General features: G+C 40.1%; 1 protein-coding gene across 1 annotated transcript in view; it reads left to right on the top strand.

Annotated features, from left to right (window-relative positions):
* tbc1d32 (TBC1 domain family, member 32) overlaps positions 1-20,196 on the top strand; it is a 91,027-nt gene extending 70,831 nt beyond the window's left edge. The window contains exons 32-34 of the mRNA XM_008289021.1: positions 1,577-1,717; positions 11,453-11,641; positions 18,841-20,196. Of these exons, the coding sequence (XP_008287243.1) occupies positions 1,577-1,717; positions 11,453-11,641; positions 18,841-18,960 (450 nt within the window). The 3' untranslated portion in view covers positions 18,961-20,196. The remainder of the gene's footprint in view (positions 1-1,576; positions 1,718-11,452; positions 11,642-18,840) is intronic.
* The last annotated feature ends 254 nt before the right edge of the window (positions 20,197-20,450 follow it).

Here is a 20,450-nt window from a genome sequence, read left to right as displayed (position 1 = left end):
GGGGAAGCCAGTGTGATGATCTGTGCAATGTTCTGTTGGAAAACCTTGGGTTCTGCATTTATGGAGATGTTGCTTTGACACATGGGCCCCTACCTAAACCTTGTTGCAGACCATGAATGTCCTTTCATGACAGCGGTGTTCCTTGACGGCAGCAGCATCTTTCACCAGGATAATGCTCCCTGCCTCACTCCAAATGTTGTTGAGGAATGTTTTGACGAACCTTATTAAAACTTTAAGGTGTTAACCAGTCAGCCTGTTTGCTGCACAGGGTTGCAAGATGTGTTGTTTGGGCTCAACAAAAATGTAAAAATGTGAGGTCCTTTACAAGCCCTCTGAGCCACAGTTTCCCATTATACCCTTGTCAGCATAGACCTATAAAGACATCTTAACAAAAGTAAAGGGCAAACTTTACAGCCCCACGTTTTCATCTATGATGTTCTCTGTGGGGAATTCTCAAGTAATACCATCGCCATGTGTGGCACAAACTAAATCAGGACGTCACTGGTCACTTTGGGTTTAAGCAGAACAGCACTGATACTGTTGCTTCTCAGTACATATTTTATTTTGTCATGAAGCTGCTATGTAACAAGCTGCATGCTTCTAAATCCCTGTCATCAGCCTCACATACTCAGACAGGCTCCTGTAAGTATAAACTTAAGACATTTAACCAATCTCTTAGTTCTTTCTTTTAAGATATTATACCTTCAAATGCCAACCAGCTTGAAAGTCTGTCCTCATTGTCCTCATTTAATCTCTACGTTCCTAATAAATAGTACATCAGAAATCTCTGAAAAGGGACAGTAAAGACAACATGAATAAAAGATTGATCTTTTTTGACTTTCAGGTTTACTCTGTCTTCCTTTTTCAACATGGAGAAAAGACAAACAGATTACTTATTACCACTTTATTGTAAAAATAAAATAAAAAAAATGAGTGGAATGGCCCAAAGATGTAAATGAAGAGTAAAGTAAAAATAAGTCTAGGTAGAAAAAGTAAAAGGAATATTTTAGCTCTGGGGAAGAAATTGAAAATGAAGCCTAGTTTCAATCATTCTAAATTGCAGGGAGAACAGAGGTGCTGAGATTAACTTTTGCTATCATTATACCAGCCTCAGTCATCTCGTCTTCTATCGTCAAAGTCAATTACGGCAAATAGACTTGTGTGTTATGTGCTCCCGGTGTGTTTGATGCAGATACAGTTGGTGAATTTCTCACTCGGCAGTAAGCCTTCAACTACACAATGTGGTCGATTTCGTCAATACCTGGGAAAATAGAAAGGGCACAAATAATTAAGAGGCAGAGGTAAATGTAGGAGGTAATGTGGATGACTGCACACTGTTAAGACACATACACACCAACATCTGAATGCCCACATAAAGACAAAGGATATGCTGTTTTTTAATGCTCTAAGTCAGACTGTTTTTATCTCCATATCAACACTAAAGACGAAGTTTGAGGCTTGAATATCCACCAGTAGTGCCAGTAAAATTAAACACTGTTTACATTTGCATAGCCACAATGAATCTAAGCAAGTTTGGCTTTTGAGAGAAGTAAAAACCTTGTATTTGTTGTGACAGGTCCATTTTTCCAAGGAAGTAGCTGAGTCAGGGATCCCTCCTGTCTACTGGTGCACAGCTCACTATGTGGAGATGCTGCTGAAAGCTGAAGTCCCTCTGGTCCACTCCGCCTTCAGGATGTCTGGCTTCACCCCATCACAGGTATCATCTGTCAACCAGCACACTGACAAACGCTTCACTCAAACCTATCTGGTGTCTGATTGTCTCTGTGCTCCCAGACTTAAGAATCACACACACTGACTCATACAGGCTGTGATTTAGGATAGTTGTCGATGTTTTTGTGTGTTCCTGTAATCAATCTTGCATAGAGCAGAAATAGACATTTATCTAATCTGTGACAGGCAGTTTATAAATACACAGTCCAAAACAGAATGCAATATCTGCATAGTCTGCATACAGATAAGTGCTTTTGCTCATCAATCAATACTAACTTGTGTCAGCCAGTTCTGCATCGCAATCTAAAAGAAAGGGGAACAACAGTTACAGCCAGAGTGACTATGCAGAATATGCAGTTTAAAGTTTTTAGGATTATGAATGTTTTTTTTTGGGAAAGACAAAAGAAAAACCTAAACTCATTCTGGATGTAATCTTGATGTAATGTTTATTCAGCCGCTCAAAAGTGTGAAGAAGCACATATTTAGCTTTTTAATGGTGAAAGGAGCAGTTTCTACCCGGTGGATTCTTAGCGAAACAACCAAGTGGTACAGCTAATGCATGTTTAACGCTGTCGTGACAAGAGGAGGCGGGCACTTCTGTGTTGTTGTGAGGGTTAAGCTAATAAAAAGGGCACCACAACAAAGTCTTTTGTGAGGTTCAGTCACCTTTGGCCAGTGTACTTGTACGGAATGAAGTTGGAGGGTTTAAGACATTGCTTTTAAAATCCAGTTGGATATATAGCGGCAACTTTTGTGTCTTGTAATGTGTCTGTGCCTCTGCCATCAATGTCAGTGCATGACTAATCAAACGCATAGCTTTTACAGCATTTATTAATTATTGATCAGTTAAAAATTGCCAAGATCAGGCACCCCGGTAAGTCAACTGGATAAGACGGCGACCCACAAACAGGGGCTATAGTTCCCCGACTCAGCAGTTGCGGGATCGACTTCCGACCATGGCCATTTGCTGCAGGTCTTTCTCCATTCTTCTCCCCCCTTTCCTGTCTCTCTCCACTGCTCTAATGAATAAAGGCAAAAGCCAAAAAAGAAAATTAAAAGAAAAAATCAAAGAAAAATTTGCCAAGATCGAACATCCCTCGGCAGCAGTGTGTGTATAATTACTGACACTGCTAGAAGAGGGGGACTGAAGTTTGCACTGCAGGTTAAGTAATGTAGCTGCAGATAAATGTTATTCACCTCTATTAGTTTTTATTGTGGTTCCTTACTATTTTGACTCTGTATTAGTTCTTATAGTCTGAACCAGATTTGACTGAAGTGCATCAGTGTGTACAGCACATCTCATATCAAGCAACACTGGCAGCCAATGAGTTTGAGTCAAATAATGAATTTTACTTTAGTATCTGGGTTTAGTAATTTCTTTTAACTTATATCCATAATGAAAATTGAGAGTAGAGAACATAAAATTAACTGAATTTGGATTAGAATGATGAATTAGACTAATTAGTCATTTGATCACCAACAATGCGAGACCAAAACAGGCAGCACTCTGTTTCATTTTGTCACGGTTGTATATATTAAATAATGAGATCAGTAAAACACCCAAAAACCTCTATCATCACGCTTTTGCTTGCCCTGTTAATGGCTACCCTTTTAATTCTGCTTTGACTTCAATTGACTTCAAGATGCCAAAATATAGCTTTGACATTGAATCTTTTTCCTTTTTTTTTAAATACCAAAGCAGTTTGAAACTTGGATCTCTGCTCCTCTGTGCCTCTCTCTCACAAACAACGAGGTACAAAAAGGTTTTTCACCTTGAATCCTCTTACGTTTGATCCTGTCTTCTGTGTGTCTGCAGTTGACAGTTGAGGCTCACGTAATGTACGGCAGCAGGGATGCTTATAAGACTCGCCGCATTTGCATCAAAGATCTGAACTCGCCGTCTCCAGGGTGGAGTAATCCGTTAACATTCAGTTCATCTCTTTTCTGTTCAAGACGATAATGGGCACCTGTTCTTCAGTCAGAAATGGAAATATCTATTTCAAAAGTTTGAGCTTTGAAAGTCTGACAAAGCAGCCGAGGCAAATGAAGCATTATACAGCTCTGACGTTCATACAGTAGAGGCGGTGTGCAAATGTGTGTGTGTGGACGCAGGTCTCAGTCAAAATCCATTTGCAGGATGTTTTAATATTTTCAACAGTCAGAGTGTCATAGGAACAGGAGCTTTTTTGGCAGGAATCATAGGACGAAGCATCAAGGGTGTAGCTCATGTGTCCTAAATAGGGAACCGGGTTTTTCAGCAAGGGCATAAACATGTTAGTGGTTGGTACAGACTTTATTTACTTTGCTTTAAACTTTTACCTTTATCTTTTAGCTTTTAAACTTCTCATGAATGCTTTCTAGGTCTCCATCACTACCTTTGCTTTCCTTCTCAGCTCTGGCAAACCAATTATTGCGAGCTGACATGAACCACTTTGCTATTCGTGTGCCAGTGCTCAGGTGCTGCCATAGACAGCAGATGCAAAAATACAGACTTACCTGGTGCTAATATGCTTAATTAGCATTGTGGGAACTTGATTGCTTGAATAAAATAGACTTTAAATGAAAAACTCCCACACTCCAACTTTTAAGTGGCAATAATCAACCTTTTTGTATTAAAAAAAAATAAAATGCATCAAATGACGATGTGAAAGCAATGTGACAACATCAAAGGATTTGCTCTTCGTGGGGAACCTGCAGAGAATTATCACCTTTGAAAGCTCCTGTCAGCTTTACAGAGCTTTATAATAAGTTAAATCTCATTTAGGTTTTGCTTTGGTTTTCAGCAGAAAAAATACCAGACAGAAACTAAACAGTTAGAGAGGAGCTGGTGAACAAACGCTCCACACGTTTAAGTGAGTCAGATATTCCTTCAGACGTATGAAGTGGCCAAATCAATCAGTTAGTGCAGGTACAGGGGCTTGTGCTGTCCCAGGGCAGTATAAGTAGCTGTACATACAAAGGTTGACATATAACCTTATAAAGCTGTAAGGTAAATCCAGTAGACACAGATTATTTTTAGTGTTTATTTGACGTAATATTTCTGCTCCCTGCATGAATGTGAACCCAAAAGTCGGTGTAGTTTTAGCTCTATATTTGGTCTCTACCAACTCCTGAGGCAAATACATGTTGTTTTACCTGCTACTGCAAATGCTCCACTAAGTATTAGAATAGAATAGAATCATTTTTATTGATCCCCCATTGGGGGAAATGTGCATGCCACAGCAGCATCCAAAAATATAGAAAGTACAAGAAAAAAGAAAAAAGAGTGGACATACACATGGTTCTGTTCAACTTTTAAAAAACATCAAAAACCTTCCCTTTGCCCCTCATATCAAGTAAAGAAAAACACTGTGCAATTTTACAGGATATATACAGCTACTTCCAGATTACCAAAGTGTCAGTTAATATTTCTGAGGTGTATGAAACACAGTGGGCAGATGTAGCACAGGATATCTGGAGAATTCACTCTGTCTGGGCTCTGGAGATCTCAATGCTTCCTGGAGCCCTTTTAAGGAGCCGAGACTCATTGAAAAAGCAGAAGTGAGACATAAACACACCTGATAGAACGACTGCCTAAGCAAGCTGTGACTCTGTTTTGTTTTTTTTTTTCATCCAAGATTCACACTGATGTTTGGTCTAATTGGGTCTTAAAACAAGTGACATGTTCAAAGATTGAATGTGAAGCTTAACCTGTCTAGTGTTCCCCAAACACCAAGAACTGCATTGTTGGAGCACCAACTGAACCATTTCATATCCAAATTCACAACGCACACATGAACAGTGTCATTATTGTTCAAATACTGTATTCAGGTTTTTTTTTTTTATGTTGGCATTATTTGACATTTTTAGAGGAGGGGGAAGGGGAAAGGAAGAGTAGGGAGGAAAGGGAGACTTAAAAGACACAAATGGGGGTTAAAGGGGGTTAAAGGGGGTTAAAGGGCGTGGGGGAAGGGGTGGGGTTGAAGGGGATGCAGTAGTGGGTAAGACTAGGGAGGAAAGGGAAACATAAAAGACAGAAATGGGGGTTAAGAAGGGTGGGGTAAGGGGTAGGGATGGAGGTTAGGGTTAGGGGTAGGAGGGGAGATAAGAGGTTGTTTAAGTCGGGTAGGAGGGGAAGTTAATAGTTGCCGTAGAGGGGTAGGAGGAGAGGATAACGGCTGTCTGAGTCGGGTTCTGGTAGTGGTTGAAGGAGAAGACACAAGACGGCGGGTGAAGCTGTCTGGACGGACAGGAGCCGGTGTCAAGGGCTGCTGACTTCCTGTTTGAAATAGGTCAGGGGTGTCAGCACGAGATTTGTGGGTCTCATTGAGACGAACGTTTTGGTGTTGGTTTGATCTCTGTACGACATTCCTACTGGGCGCTAGGGCCGTTTTAGTGTGTTTTTCTGTAACTAGGTGGAGCTAGAGAGCATTTTTGTCTTTTTTTTTCATTTAATCAAATTTTTCGCTGATTCGGATGTGCGTGCCAATTTTGGTGAGTTTTTGAGCGTGTTTAGGGGGTCAAATTAAGGCAAACGCGTTCGTCAGGAAAATAAGAACAAAGAAAGAAAGAAAGAAAGAAAGAAATGCAGCAGGAACAATAGGGAACTAAAAAAACTGGCTAACTCTGCCTGTGTGAGTGACCTAATCATCTTGCACTGGGTTATCCCTGAATGAAGAGCCTTACTGCAGCTAGCCAAGTGGCTGTTACAGCTGGCTACTTCTGGTCAGACTTGAAAATAAACTTTTAAAATAAATCATGTAAAAAAATCTTGTTTTTGTCAAAGCTGCAGGAAATTGCCTCGTTTTGCTTTAAGCTCTTTGCAGCTTTACACAATTACATGATCGTGACAACTTGTAATCACTCAGCTCTGCTCAATAGTAGCTCAGTGGCGTTGGCTTGTGTTCTGTGTTTTACATGAAAAGGCCGTCGGTGGACGTATCACGATGATATGATCTCTACAGATTAAGAATTGCTATGAGGGCCTACTTAGAGACATAAAAATAAGTACAGAATGCTGCAAAAAAAAGAAAAGAAAAGAAAAGAAACAGACTCCCTGAGTTTCAGCTCACATGAACAGTTACAAAGAAAGCACATTTTGCCACTGAGAAAAAAGCTGTTCTTGGAAGAACCTTGGTGGGATTAATAGTCACAGAAAGTACAGTGCAGTATATGTACTTGCTTTTCTGCCTGAGGGTTTAAAAACAAAGGGCAGTATAGACGCAGACGTTCCTGTTTTTAATACAACACACATTTTGATGTCAGTATTTTCATTGAAGTTTAGCCGAGGAGGGGGCAGTGATAATCTAATATGTTTATGCAGCGTAAGTGATGCATGTTTGTACCTTTAAGCAGGCTTCTGTTGTTTGTGAACACAGTGACTAATTACTGGCATGACATTTAGTTAGAACTGAGTGTGTGCCCTGTGCGTTGTCTGTTGAATGTTTCAGTGACTGGACATAAGGGTGTGAAGCTCAGTCAGGCTCCAAGGTACTGACAGTAGCCAAGTCATATTCAGGCACATCAGAGTTGACGGTGAGGCGACGTGTTTGGAGCACATCTACTATTTTCGCAATGCTGTCTTCTTTTTAGACAAAGCAGCAGAATGACATTAAGAATGGTAATGTCTGTCCTTCTGTCAGTCAGTTGGTCCACCATTTGGTCCAGACTGAAATGCTAAAATATCTCAGCAACTGTTTGATGTTATTGTTCAGACATCCACAGAGGATCAGTCCGTCTGACTTTGGTTATGCCCTGACACATGGTGCTGCTACATGATGAGGTTTACATTTGTGTTTTTTAGTGGAACATCTCAACACCTGCCATGAAATCTGGTACAAAAATTTAAATCCAGATAAACTGTGATAACTAAATTTAACACCACCATTTAGAATAAAAAAGCCCAAAACATTTTCCAAAAACTATAGCAATTATCGCTAATTGGCAAATGTTATCATGCTAACAGGCTAAGCTCTCTATTCTGAACACAATAAATATTAAACCTTGCTAACATCAGCATGTTAGCATTGTCATTGTGCGATTTTTAGCTTGTTTACACTATCACCTAGGCAATTTTTAAACATTTTTTTATGTATATATATATTTTTTATATTAATGCAGCTTGTTTGCTAATACTTGGCTCCAGTACCCCACTGTAAACGTGGTAAACATTATACCTATTTAACTCCAGAACACATTAGCAATAGCATTTATTTTGATTTTGTTAGCATACTGACATTAGCATTTAGTTTTTTGTTTGTTTGTTTGTTTTCATAGCAAAGGTCATTTGTGCCGCTGACTGTTTGGAAGTACCGTGTGGCTTGCCCTTTCTAATTTTTTAAGTTGTGATACAACCTTGTCAGAAAGGTCCGACAGGTTTTTTTCAAATGATGTGATTTTATCACATAAAAAGTGGTGGAACAGCTTCGTCCTTTACCCCAAGGCTTCAATTTAAATAAAGTCACACAGAGGTCCTTGAAGACAAAATGTCCTCATGGGTACATGAGGGTTTAACAGCACTGAAATAACACGTGTATTTCTAAGTTCTAAGTTTCCCTTCTTTAAAAATTCTTAAGTTACAGTAGTTGTAACTTAGACTTGCAAAAAAAACATGATTCAGGTTACAGAGAGACTGTTGTGTGACAAAAATTTCATATTACACGACTGTACATATATCTACTGATTTAGAATCATGGTGGGCAGATCACGCTATAACCTGGACCCAAAAAATGATCAGTCACAGAAAATAAACTGCTCTAAATATAAGCATCTTGACTCAGACCCTTTCCACCCCTTTTCACGGAGATTAGGTGGGAACCCTTTGTTGAGCCACTGCATCAAAATCACAGATTCTAACTCAGTCATCAGCTGGAGAAGTAAACATTAGCATGCATCTCCTTGTCTCTTTGTCCCCTAATCCCACCTCAATATTCAAGACTGTTGCGAGTTACTGAATAATTTCTTCCTCTCGAAGTGAACGTGATTCCAGAAAGACTCATTCAGAAAATCTGATAAAGCAGAAATGGAACCAACAGCTGTGTCAGTTCAGGTACTTAAATTGGCCTTAAATAAATGCTCGTCCATAACAGAAATTAAAACCTTGATGTCTGCAGTTTTCACTACTTCACCGTCTGATGTGGCCTCTGGTGATCCATTAGGCTTCCATCACCAAAGTTGTGATGCTGGAGAGAACACATCAAGAAATGACTCAAACTCCCAGTGCGTCTCAGTTGGATTGACTTGTATGGGAAAAAGGCTGGAAGTTGTCTATCACTAGCCTTACTGAAGAATAGAAATGCTCCAAGGCAAGACTGGACAGCCATACAAAGGACGCAGCAGAAGAAAAGCTCACAAGCATGGAGATATTAGGGGCCAAGTACAACATGGAAGATCTGGACGAGGCATAAGTAGTCCCATAGGGCACAGAGCAACAACTGCCCAGAAGTGAGGATTCGTGATAAAAGACACATGGCAGCAGCGGGATGCAGACTGATGTTGCAGAAGCAGTCTCACAGGAAAAACATGGTTAATAGCTAACATGAGAAAAACCCTGAGCACCAGATGCTCACCTGAAAGGATGTTTGAGAAATTGAAGATGGCAGAATTACCCTCATCATCAGAACCATCTATGATGTCCTTCCCAGTCCCAAGGACCTAAATAAGTGGCTTGAAGATGAACCATCTTGTCCTCTTTGTCAAACACTAACAACCCTACAGCACATACTCACAGGAAGCAAGACCAGCCTCACCCAAGGGTGCTACACTACCAGACCCTCTGGCAGCTGGCACTTGTGCTGAAAGTAAGAAGCACCAATAGAAATGTTCTCTCTCCTCTGGTGTTTGGCCTTGCAATCACCATTGCCTTTGTACCAGCAGGAAAGACACCAAATAGAGCAACTGCAAGAAAAGAATCAAGGCTACTGGATACAGCCTAGGAGTGGAGGATAGAGTTGTATCTAGACTAGAAGCTGACTGTTGCACCAGAGACCATCCCAACCTGCAGCTGTCAGAGTATGTGGTTGTTCCCTGGGGAGGTTGGCTATAAGGGCTTTATGACCATGTCAACCACCAGTTTGAGAGGGATACAAGTCTAAAGGACAGGTCCTCCGATAGGTTATCTAATCACTGTCTGAGGCTGCTGAAGGAAGCAGCAACTGTCTCTGGCTGAGAAGAGAAGGTATATGAACTGTGTGGCAAGATGCCTATCAGCCAGCATGACAGGAAAAACCAGAGAGGTGCAACTCCGACCCCAGTATCACCACTGAGCCCCCTGGAGGGGTTGTGGGCCTTAATGAAACACCAAGGAGGGAGGGTGCCCATCTGATGACTCCAATCAAACTTCTACCACTGCCCCCACTGAGCCTATCAGCAAAATACCAAGGAATGAGGACACCCACCTGATGGATTAGGAGCTGCATTTTGAATTAATTAATGTCGAACAAGTTTTTTTTGTCTCTCACCACTGTTCTCTCTCTGCTGCCCCCTCACCAGATGGTCAGCAGGCAACCTGGTTTTGCCAGGTGTTTCTTCTTGGTAGAGGAAGTTTTTCTTCTTTCGTGTCACCAAGTGCTTGGGAGTTAGTGGGGTTCTCTCTAGAATTTTCCACAGTCTTGACTTTAATATCTATAGTGCCATGTGGGGACTGCTTCTGCTTTTAAGTCCTGCTAATCGTGTGAGTGTGTAACATTAATCTTTTATCTCAAACTTCCTTATTTGTCTTACCTCAAAACTTGCCTGAAATGTGCTATAAAAAAGGTTACATGACTTGACTTAATGACCTCAGGGAAGCCTTTGCTACCACTCAAGAAAAGATTCAAATATTGGATCGTAAAACCAGATCCTATGAGTTTAAATGGAGCCACATTATTGCTGTTGTTTTGGCTGACAGTAAGTCTAATGACTCCCTGTAAAATGCAGCAGTGATTTCAAGGTTGTGCTGCACCGGCTTGATGACACCACACTTGACCTCCAACTTTTTTTTCTGTCAACTTTTGGCAAATATCTTTCTCACAAACCTCTTAGTTCACCTGACCAAGGTCATCTGTTGGTTAGAATTTTAAAGCCAGGAGTGACTAAGCTTTTGCCATTGTTGCTCCCTGGCTGTGGAATACTAATTACGTCAGCAAGTACTTCATTGCTACTCTGCTGCATTAAGTGTCTGTTTATAATTATCTTTGTATTTGTTGAGTTCCCACACAAGGTGCCATTCTCATTTGTATTACCATGTTCAACTGCATGGAAATATAATATAATTTATTTACTCTTCATTGCACTCCCGATTGTGTTTAGATGTAATCATTTTGTAGATTGGTATACCTAAACAAAGTGACCTCAGAAATCTAAATGAGATGCTGTCAGAAAAGCACTTAGCTGCAAACTCAGACACAGACAACGATGTGCATTGTTTTTGAATATTATTTCTCTTTAATAGATAAAATGAAAAAAGACAAGAAAGATGGATGAGAATGGAGAGATAAATATTATAGTTACATATTTGATTTATTACAGGTAATAGAATAGCTGCCTGGAACATGATTTCTTTTCTTGTCATTAAGTAGATCGTTCAGATTAAAGTAGGGGTCATTATTTATTTCACCTGTATTAAATGCAAGCAGCTATGGCTTAAATGTGTAATATCCTGATGTTTTTATTTTTTTTATTTCCCTACAGGGAGATTCAACAGCAGTAGCAGCCTGGAAATCACAACATTTGGTTTTGTCTTTTTTTTTTTTTTTAACCACAGATGTGCCTCCATTGGCTGACTCAGTGTTTCTGGAACTACTTGGACTGGACAGAAATCTGCCACTACATTTGCACCTGTGTGGTGATGGGCTCAGACTACCAGGTTTACATGTGCGTGGCCATATTTAAACACCTGCAGCCGAACATCTTGCAGCGCACACAGTCCCAGGAGCTGCAAGTCTTCCTCAAGGTCAGATGCCATCTCGGTACTACAGTACTAAATATAATTACTTTTTTTTTTTTTCAAACTCAAGGTAAAACTTGGCTTAAGGTGGCCTTATGTATCAGAAACTCAGTATTTTGTATGTATCTGAACCAGGGGCTTGTTTTTATGTCTGGTTTTATCATGAGAATTCTCCTATAAACCTATTTCTTAACATTTAGTCACAAACTACAAGGTGAGATAAAGAAGTTCTAAGACTGAACCCCCAAAAAAGTGAAAACCAAGTCTGATGTAAATTTGGCTGCTATCCTTTTCAAAGTAGTTGTTTTGTACAGGGAGCAGAGAGTTAGTTTCATCACAGTTTGCTGATTTTTCGACTGCAGTGTTGAAATTCTTCAACTTTTCTAAACTGACTGAACTTCATGTCTTAAAGTAACGCTCAAGTATTGTTTCTCTTCAATTATTTGAGCGGTTCCTGCAGTAGTATGGATTAGTGCACTAGTTTAAGAGTTTGTTTGCTCTATACCAACACCACTACGGCACAAAACAACTTCTGGTCTCGAATTCATTAAGAGGGAACGAAGTTCTACTGCTTAACTTTTGATGAGGCTTATTTAAAAATATATAAACAAAGGAAGACCCTTGAATAATAGTTGTTTCCACTGTACTCGTACAGTGCCTATAAGAAGTATTCACCCTCATTGGAAGTTTTCTCCTTTCATTGCTCGTCAACATTGAATCAGTTGAATTAGACATTAGGACATTTTACAGGAATTTAGAGAAACTACACTTTCATGTTAAAGTGAAAACAGATTTCTATGAAGTAATGTCTAATATTTGAAAAATATAGGAGTTACCTTGCATGTTTTCTATTATATGACACAATAAGTCATTGTATAAGTATTCCCTTCCTTCAAGTCAGTATTTAGTAGATGCATATTTGGCCACACTAGCTATATTAATCACTCCAGAACATTCCCCTTGCTGTCTTTAAACCATTTCTGTGTAATTTTAGCTCTATGTTTCAGGTCCTTGTCTTGCTGGAAAACAAAATCTCTCCCAAGTAGCAGTTGTCTTGCAGACTGCATCAGGTTGTCCTCCAGGATTTGTCTATAGTTCACTGCATTCATTCTGCCCTCTGGCTTTTCAAATCTTTCAGGGCCTGCTGCTGCCAAGCATCTCCACATCATGATGCTGCCACCACCGTGCTTGATGGTGGTGACGGTGTGTTTGTGATGATGTGCAGTGTCTTGTGTCAGCCATGTCTCAAAATGGCCTCTTCCAGTTAACTTCAGCCTCTTTCAGTTTCATTTAATTGTGTGACTTCTGCCATCAATTGGCTGTCGCTGTGTTCAAATAGGTTAGTTATGTTAAAGGGGACGATTAGTTCACATTTCACATTTTTAACTCGTTAACATTACTTTGTAGAAGTTTGTTTTCACGTTGATATGAAAGAAAGAGATGAAATGAGAAAACTTCGAAAGGGGATGAATACTTTTTATAAGCACTGTATTCATCTGGATTGTTCCTAAGAAGTTTTATGCAGTTAGTGTTGTAAGTGAGCTCCTGTGTAGGTGACCTTTTAAATTCAGCGTTCATCCACAATAAATGCTGTAAATCTGGCAATACATTACTGTGTGGGGGAAAAAAAAGGGCATTTCTGAAAAGTAACATTTTATTGAAATAAGTTCTGCTCAGTGAATTGGATGAACGCTTAATTGAAAAGCAGCCCATAAGAGTTCACAAAAGGTCTAAATTCATGGACTCGGAGATATGCACTTCTACTAAAATCAAAAAGCCTCACACGCATTGACATGAAGCAATCATCGTCATTACTCGTTAAGCATTTCAGTCCGTCTTGTCTCTGCCTGATAGCTCTGGTGTTAACACCAGCATGAACCGCTGCTGACAGTTTCTGTGAATAAAAGATCAGTTATGGAGGCTTTATCTGAGGAAGCTCCTCTAATGAGCTGTAGCATCAGATACTGCTGCGTGAGGCAGGCTCCGAGTGTGTGTCTGCATGTTTGTGTGTGTGTGTGTGTGTGTGTGTGCGCGTGCCACAGAGAAACTTAAACAGTCCCTGTCCTGAGCTGAACTGTTAAAAGTTTTAGACATGCCGGTTTGCGTCCGACGGCCTTATCTCCCTCGCGTCTGCTCGGTCTCCCTCTGTGGGAACAATGTGAAGGGAGTGTTTTACCCAGACAGATGTGGTATTAGAGGATTTTTTAAACATTCGCACACACTTGCTCTCTTCCACACTCATCCTGTCTGACTAGGGGGTATATCTATTTTTCATCTAAATTAAAATTTAAAAAGGCAAATGACTTGTTACAATCGCTCTGAGTCCAGCTGGAGTTAAACTGCAGTGAAGCTGAAGCGGTGAGAGGAAAAGTAGATAGAAAAAGACACAGAGGTTATATGTCTGCCAAAGACTCAGAGGCTACATGAAAGCAGCATTTTTCAATCCTGCTTTTCATTTTAATGCACATTATTTTGGAAACTAGCTCTTCCAGCTGACACCATTTGGTTATGTCAGTCCTGCTTTGGCATATTTGAAGTGTATAATAGAGGTGTGATATATAATAGTATGTATTAGTAGTAGAGAACTTTCTGGCTTATCACATAAAAAGTCTAGACACACCAGGATTTAAAATGAGTGATTTAAGTTTAGTCCAGTGGAATTTCTGTGTCTGAACAGAGTGCTGGAGAAAGAAAAACGTGTATCATTAAACCCTGGCCTGCAAAGGAAAGGAGACCTAGAGAATCCCAAGGTTAGCTGTGTTGCACTACTCACATTTCCTAAAGCTCCTCTTTTAAAGTACAAAATGAGCACACGAGAGCAGAGGTTTGCTGTAAAACGAGTCAATTTCAGTAAACTGTGCAAATTTACTGAGCCATCAGTAACTGAGCTAAACTAACAGGTTTGCTAACTCAGCTTAACTGAAAGCTTGACTCATCGCGTTCAGGGGAAATTTATAGTGTGTTAAGAGCAAGTGGCAACCTCTGGGGTTGTAAATTAAATCCAGCACTAAAATGCCAAAAACAGCAGTTCCACAAATGGCCACTTGAGACAAGCTCTAAAAGTGCGTCAGTCCCCATAGACCCCCATGTTTAAAGGCTGCTAAACATTTTTACAGCCTGGTGCAAAATTAGTTTTTCGTCTCTATAGTTCATTTTTCCTTACCTGACAACTAAATGGTGGGTGAATCTGCCAGTGGATTGCCGTATTATGTAACTGTTCCGCCCCGTCTAGGGGTGGCCGAGACGTAACATGAACTCCACCTCAAAACCTCAAGCAGCCACAACTGATGACATTCTGAATGAAGTTTCTAAAAGGTGCATTTATTTTCAGTGCTCCAAAGGTGCAAACTAAAGACGGAGTCTAACAGATGTCAGGGAGGACCAAGGGCAAAATAATAAACAAAATAATGTCTGTGCTCAAAATAAAATCAGTCTAACCTAACCAAAATCAAAATGCAATCTCTGAACTTTCTAACATAACATAAACACGAGAAAAATGGTGAAACGAAATAGGCAGCCCACCCCTGTGGACTCCTCTAAATACAAATTACATGCCGGTCTGCTGGTGGCAGTGGAGGTTTGGTAAGATGGTGTGGCGTCTGTCCCTCTGGGGAGCGCCATCTTGGATCTGCTTTTAAAGGCGAGTCTGGGCCAGTCGTCTCCCAGCTGTCACTCGCCGCACCAATCCGCTTTCTGCTATAGCACACCTGTATTTGCATATAAGAGACAGAGAAACGGACACAGAAACACTGGACAAACACCACAGTTGGAACAATAACACATCCTTTTAAATTGTATTAGGGCTTACAGTTATGCATAATTGTGTTTTGTCCTACAATATTTTGAAGCCACTATAGATTTTCGGCAAAAAAGGTTTAGGAAAAACTTGTTTTCTTTTCAGTAACACATTTAGGGAAAGCATTTCCAGTGCAAACCTTTGCTCCACAATGATGCCACACTGTCACAGCAACAGAAGGAACACAACAGATGTGTCCTTGTCAGATATCTATTCATCTAAAAACTACATCAGCTGCATTTCAAGAGTCACAAACCATAATATTTTCATTTTAATTAACCAATAAAATGCTTTAAGAAATAGTCCCATTAATTACACCTTCTGTGCATATCCAGACTCACATTGAATATTAACATTACACATTTATCATACGAGGACAGGCTTAAGAAAACAGAAATCTTTGGTAATTAATACATTAATTAGCCTACTTAATGATCTCATAAGCGCTAATGGTAAATATGTCGTGGTGATTACGTGAGACATTAAGCAGCTCGAATCACCAGTTCATCATGAAAGTGTAAAGCTGAACAACAACACAAAAACTATATTTTTTTTGTTTAAAGTAAGGGAACCCACATTTGTCAAGACACTAATTCCCAGTCAGTGGTGCCCTTGCATTTTGCTCCTTAATACTCCCACAGAAAACAACAGGCCAAAAATACCCTCCCAAGTGATTTCCAGTGCTTATCTTCGCTGTCCTTCACGGTTTTAACTGTGTCAGAAGCCATTTCCCGGTGCAATAAATGACCGAGCCAAGCAAATTTAGGTTAGATGATTCTTCAGGATTAATCTCACTCGTCACAATCTTGACGGAAATAAAAAATTCTGAAGGCCTGACAATGCAGTAGTCAGTCCATGCTTCATACTTACTACAGTTTGGTGGTTTTATATTTTGGCAAGAAATACGTTGCACATTGACCGTGTGCATCCGCTCTTACAAAATATGGATTTAATAGTTTCAAAGTTATGCCGCTGATACTGCTTTATTAATTCCAGTATATCATTTAGGTGTCGACTGTGACCTCTGATTCATAAGATGATATAATTAAAACAACATTTTTCTCTTCTAAAGTGTGTTCTATGTAGTGACGCATTGCATCCTGGAATAATCACAGGAGCCGAGTCTTCCATCAGGCTGAAAACTCATTTCTTCCTGACGTTACTTACTCCCCTCTGAACAATCACCCCTTGTAGTCACTCTATTTCCTCCCTTTAAATAATAAAAACCTATTGCTCCATTTGCTCTTAATCCATTTCTTTTCTTGCACTTTACTCTTCTGCTGTATTTTTACAAGCACAGTATTACTTTACAAAGGACGTAAACGGCACAGAGATAATTTGCAGCATCATAGACGAGAAAAAGAGGGAGATTGGAGTGAATATCTGTGTCATTGCGTCATTCGACTGTAAGTAGGTAGTTTCATATGTAAATATCCTTTATTAAATATGAAAAAGACCAAAATAATACACTGGATCTCTTGTAAAATTAAGGACGGAAACTGTTTTTTAATAATAGAAATTTACTGTACTTTTATGAGATGATTTTCTGTTGTTTTAAAGAATTATGATGGTGCAGAAATATACTGTTCTTTTAGGTTTTACCATTATATATATTTTACAGTATACAGGGAGGGTATCCATGGCTCTTTTGTGTTGTAGGGGGTATTTTGATGGCATGGTTTGTGTCCATGTGTCGCATCAAAGTTGCTCCTAGTGACCACTTTCATCCTATGATGGAGCATTTCTCTCTGGATGGGAGTGGTTCCAGGTCTCTTCCAGGATGATAGCGTATCCATCCACAGGACACAAGGGGTCACTGGATGGTTTATTTAAAATCAGGTGACTCCTATGCTGTGGCCTGCGTAGCCACCACATCTCAACCCAAAATGAAAACCTGTAGGAGATTTTGGACCCACATGTTCTCCACCACCGTCATCTAAACATCAAATGAAGGAATATGTTTTAGTAGAGTTCCAGACACTTGGAGGATCCATGTTGAGGTTTTCGAAGCTGTTCTGGTAGCTTATGGTGACCCAGTACCTTACTAAGACACTTTTTGTTGTTCTTCATTCCTTAATTGGTCATCCGTCCGTACATTTTTGATTTTTTCCCATTCCATTTTCCATCGCTACACCCCTGACATAACCTCCTTGCAGGGCCCCAACATTCTAGTTCGAACCACTGGTAGAAGCTAAATGCTGACATTAAAAGAATAAATAAATGTTCAGAATGAGTCGGAAATTGTACTCGCAGCTTTGACTGTGTGCTCACTGCACTGTGTCCTTGTCAGTGTTATTTACCTGCAAAAATAAACAGTAATTAGATTCTCCAAAAACACATTCTGCAAAGTGATGAACAAAATAAGGCGAGTAAAGACAAGTCATTAAACCGTGGTAGTTTTTTTTTTTAAAGGCCTCGGCCTGGATAATGACAGAGGGTGGAATCACAGTGTTTGCTGTGAGTCCTCTGGGTGAAGCCTTCCTCAGGCTGCTAATTGATGATGCCTCTCGCAACACAGAACACAGCAGTCACAGTTATTTGCTCTGTAGCAGAGCTCGCATTGCCCATGAGGTCGGGTGTTGCCATGACAGATGCATACTTAAGCTCGGGCAGCAATTATGGCAGCCAAAATTAAAATCCTGTCTGAACAAATGAGCCAAATAAATGTTCTTTTGTCTGGTCTGATTCGTGTCTCTTAATTAGGATATCACAGCGTATTAAGATGCGTCCTGTTCTACGTGTACCTGCGCGGTGGAGACGGTAGCACTTATTAAGATATCTGTGCAACCCTGTTTGTTTCGCTTTCTTCAACATGTAAAAGCTCATTATCCGAACGCTACGCAGGCGTGCTGTTTACCAGCGTTGGATTCCCAGAGACTTCATTTGATTTCCTGAAAAACATTTTAATGAAAATGCTATATCTAATTATTCACACTTGATGTTCTAACAAGCCATTTCTGCCCCGACATCCCAACGCTGCCTGTGCGCTTTTTTTTTTTTTTTTACCTGGACATCTTAGTAGAGTGGAATAACTGCAGCTTTTTGATAAAACTAAGAAACTTGTGATAATTGTACTACAAAAGTACTTTAGAAACTTTTAAATGCAGCATTTACGCTTTCAAGTGGCGCTGTAGTAATTTAGCACCACACTCGCCGGAGACAAAGGCTTCGTCTGAAGATCGCTCCCGTCTTCACTCGTTCACTGCTCCCCGTATAACACTCAGTTTGCTGTGTAATGAGCAGTTAATTGTAATTACGGATGCTTCTGAAACTATCTATAACCATTTACGATTCAGACACTTACAAGAGGGCACACTGTAAATGCACTACTAGGCGTCAGTCGTCCATCCTTGCTCACATCTTTCAGTTTGCTCTTGATAACTATAAAACTCCTTATTTCCGCCTGCAGGAGGAGCCGATCCAGGGCTTCGAAGTCAGCAACTACCTGGAGTTTATGACGGGACTGGAACGCAGCTACAGGGATATTGTTCTGGCTGATATGAAGAGTATCCGAAATCCTGTCGAGTAAGAGCGTGTTGAACCTGTCTCAGAAAGTTTAGTAAAAGGTTGTTGAACAAGTTTGAATTGGAAAGTGGTCTGCATTTATATAGAGCCTTTTAACCTGAGTGGTCCAACAAGGTGCTTTAGTGTTCGCTTTTGCATCTGCGCCTGCCATCGAGAGCAGCCTGAGGTGTGTTGACACGTGGAGGAGCCGTGGGGCCGACAACCTGCTCTGCCACCTCAGTCACAGCTGCACACTTTCAATCTGCCTCAGCTTCATTGCAGCTTGGTTCAGATGCGCTTATCTCCTGGTGTAACGTAACACTGTTTTTCACCACCGAGGGGGATTCCAGCACAAGCCCTCACTGTGGACTGTGACTCGCTGAATATGTATGTGTACCATGTTTTCATGCTAATCAAACTGTTCAGTGAGCTCATATCCAGCAGATGGGGATGTATCATGGATGAGAGAGTCTTGCCATCAGAGTAACGATGGAATATTGATTGAAACAGAATTTAGGGCGCAGCTCTGCAGTGTCTCCAAGGTGCCCACAAACGGTACTCGCTGTGTGATAATCTGAGCGAAATACTTAAAAGAGAGACGCAATAATCTGGCTGTAGAGCATCAACAAGAAGGCCAACATGCTTCTTGTTGTCATAACTTCTCGACTCGACCAAAAAACCCTGTAGCTCACGTTTGTTCTGTGAAATTAGAGGACATGTCAGGTGATATTTAAAAGGTTTTTTTAATTAAAAATTCCATGAAAAGACCAAAGACAATCAGGTATTCCCACTAACAGCACTGTCATAGATCTCCACTGTTGCTCTGCACTGTAGTTTTTTTCACTATTCTCCTGGTAAAAATACTCACCAGCAAACCATAACAATCCACTGCAGAAAATAGTCCCCAACAGATTAGTTTCAGTACAAGTAACTTCAAACAGCAGTGACCACCTTAGTTTTATTGTGTCTAATCTAAAATGTGAGTTTTTGACCCAACATGAGAGATTTCTGATCAACTAATTTAACCAATATTGTTTCAGCACCTGTAAGAAGTTGTACATTACATTACTGTACATGATGTAAGTGGTGATTGTGAATGTTGGTTTGAGAATTCAGCAATCAAATTTAGGAAATGTTTGGTCATGTTGTTTGGTATTTATTTATTCCTTCAGTGTAAATATGTGAATTTCTAAGATATTTTGTATGTGTTCAATGACATATTCTTGCTCTGAGTTATTAAAAGAAGCAACTTGTGAGGTGACATTTACAGCGTATCAGATTTCTGTCAGATATTCACTTGGCTTAGTATTAACTAATACCCAAAATGGCACGATAAACATGTCTGTTTTTGTTTTTTTTTCACACAAAGCTCGATATAAACGTGTTAAGTCAAACCACAGTTTCTGAATCTAGCTGTGAGCACTTCCAGATAAAAGGGACGGTGTTGGCACCGGTTACAACTTGACACTGCGGAATTTAGAATATAATATGGGCTAAAAGCAACACAGAAAAAAT

Source organism: Stegastes partitus, unplaced genomic scaffold, assembly GCF_000690725.1.
Source record: "Stegastes partitus isolate 25-593 unplaced genomic scaffold, Stegastes_partitus-1.0.2 Scaffold589, whole genome shotgun sequence".
NCBI classification, from domain to species: domain Eukaryota; kingdom Metazoa; phylum Chordata; class Actinopteri; family Pomacentridae; genus Stegastes; species Stegastes partitus.
This window is presented reverse-complemented; position numbering and strand designations above follow the sequence as displayed.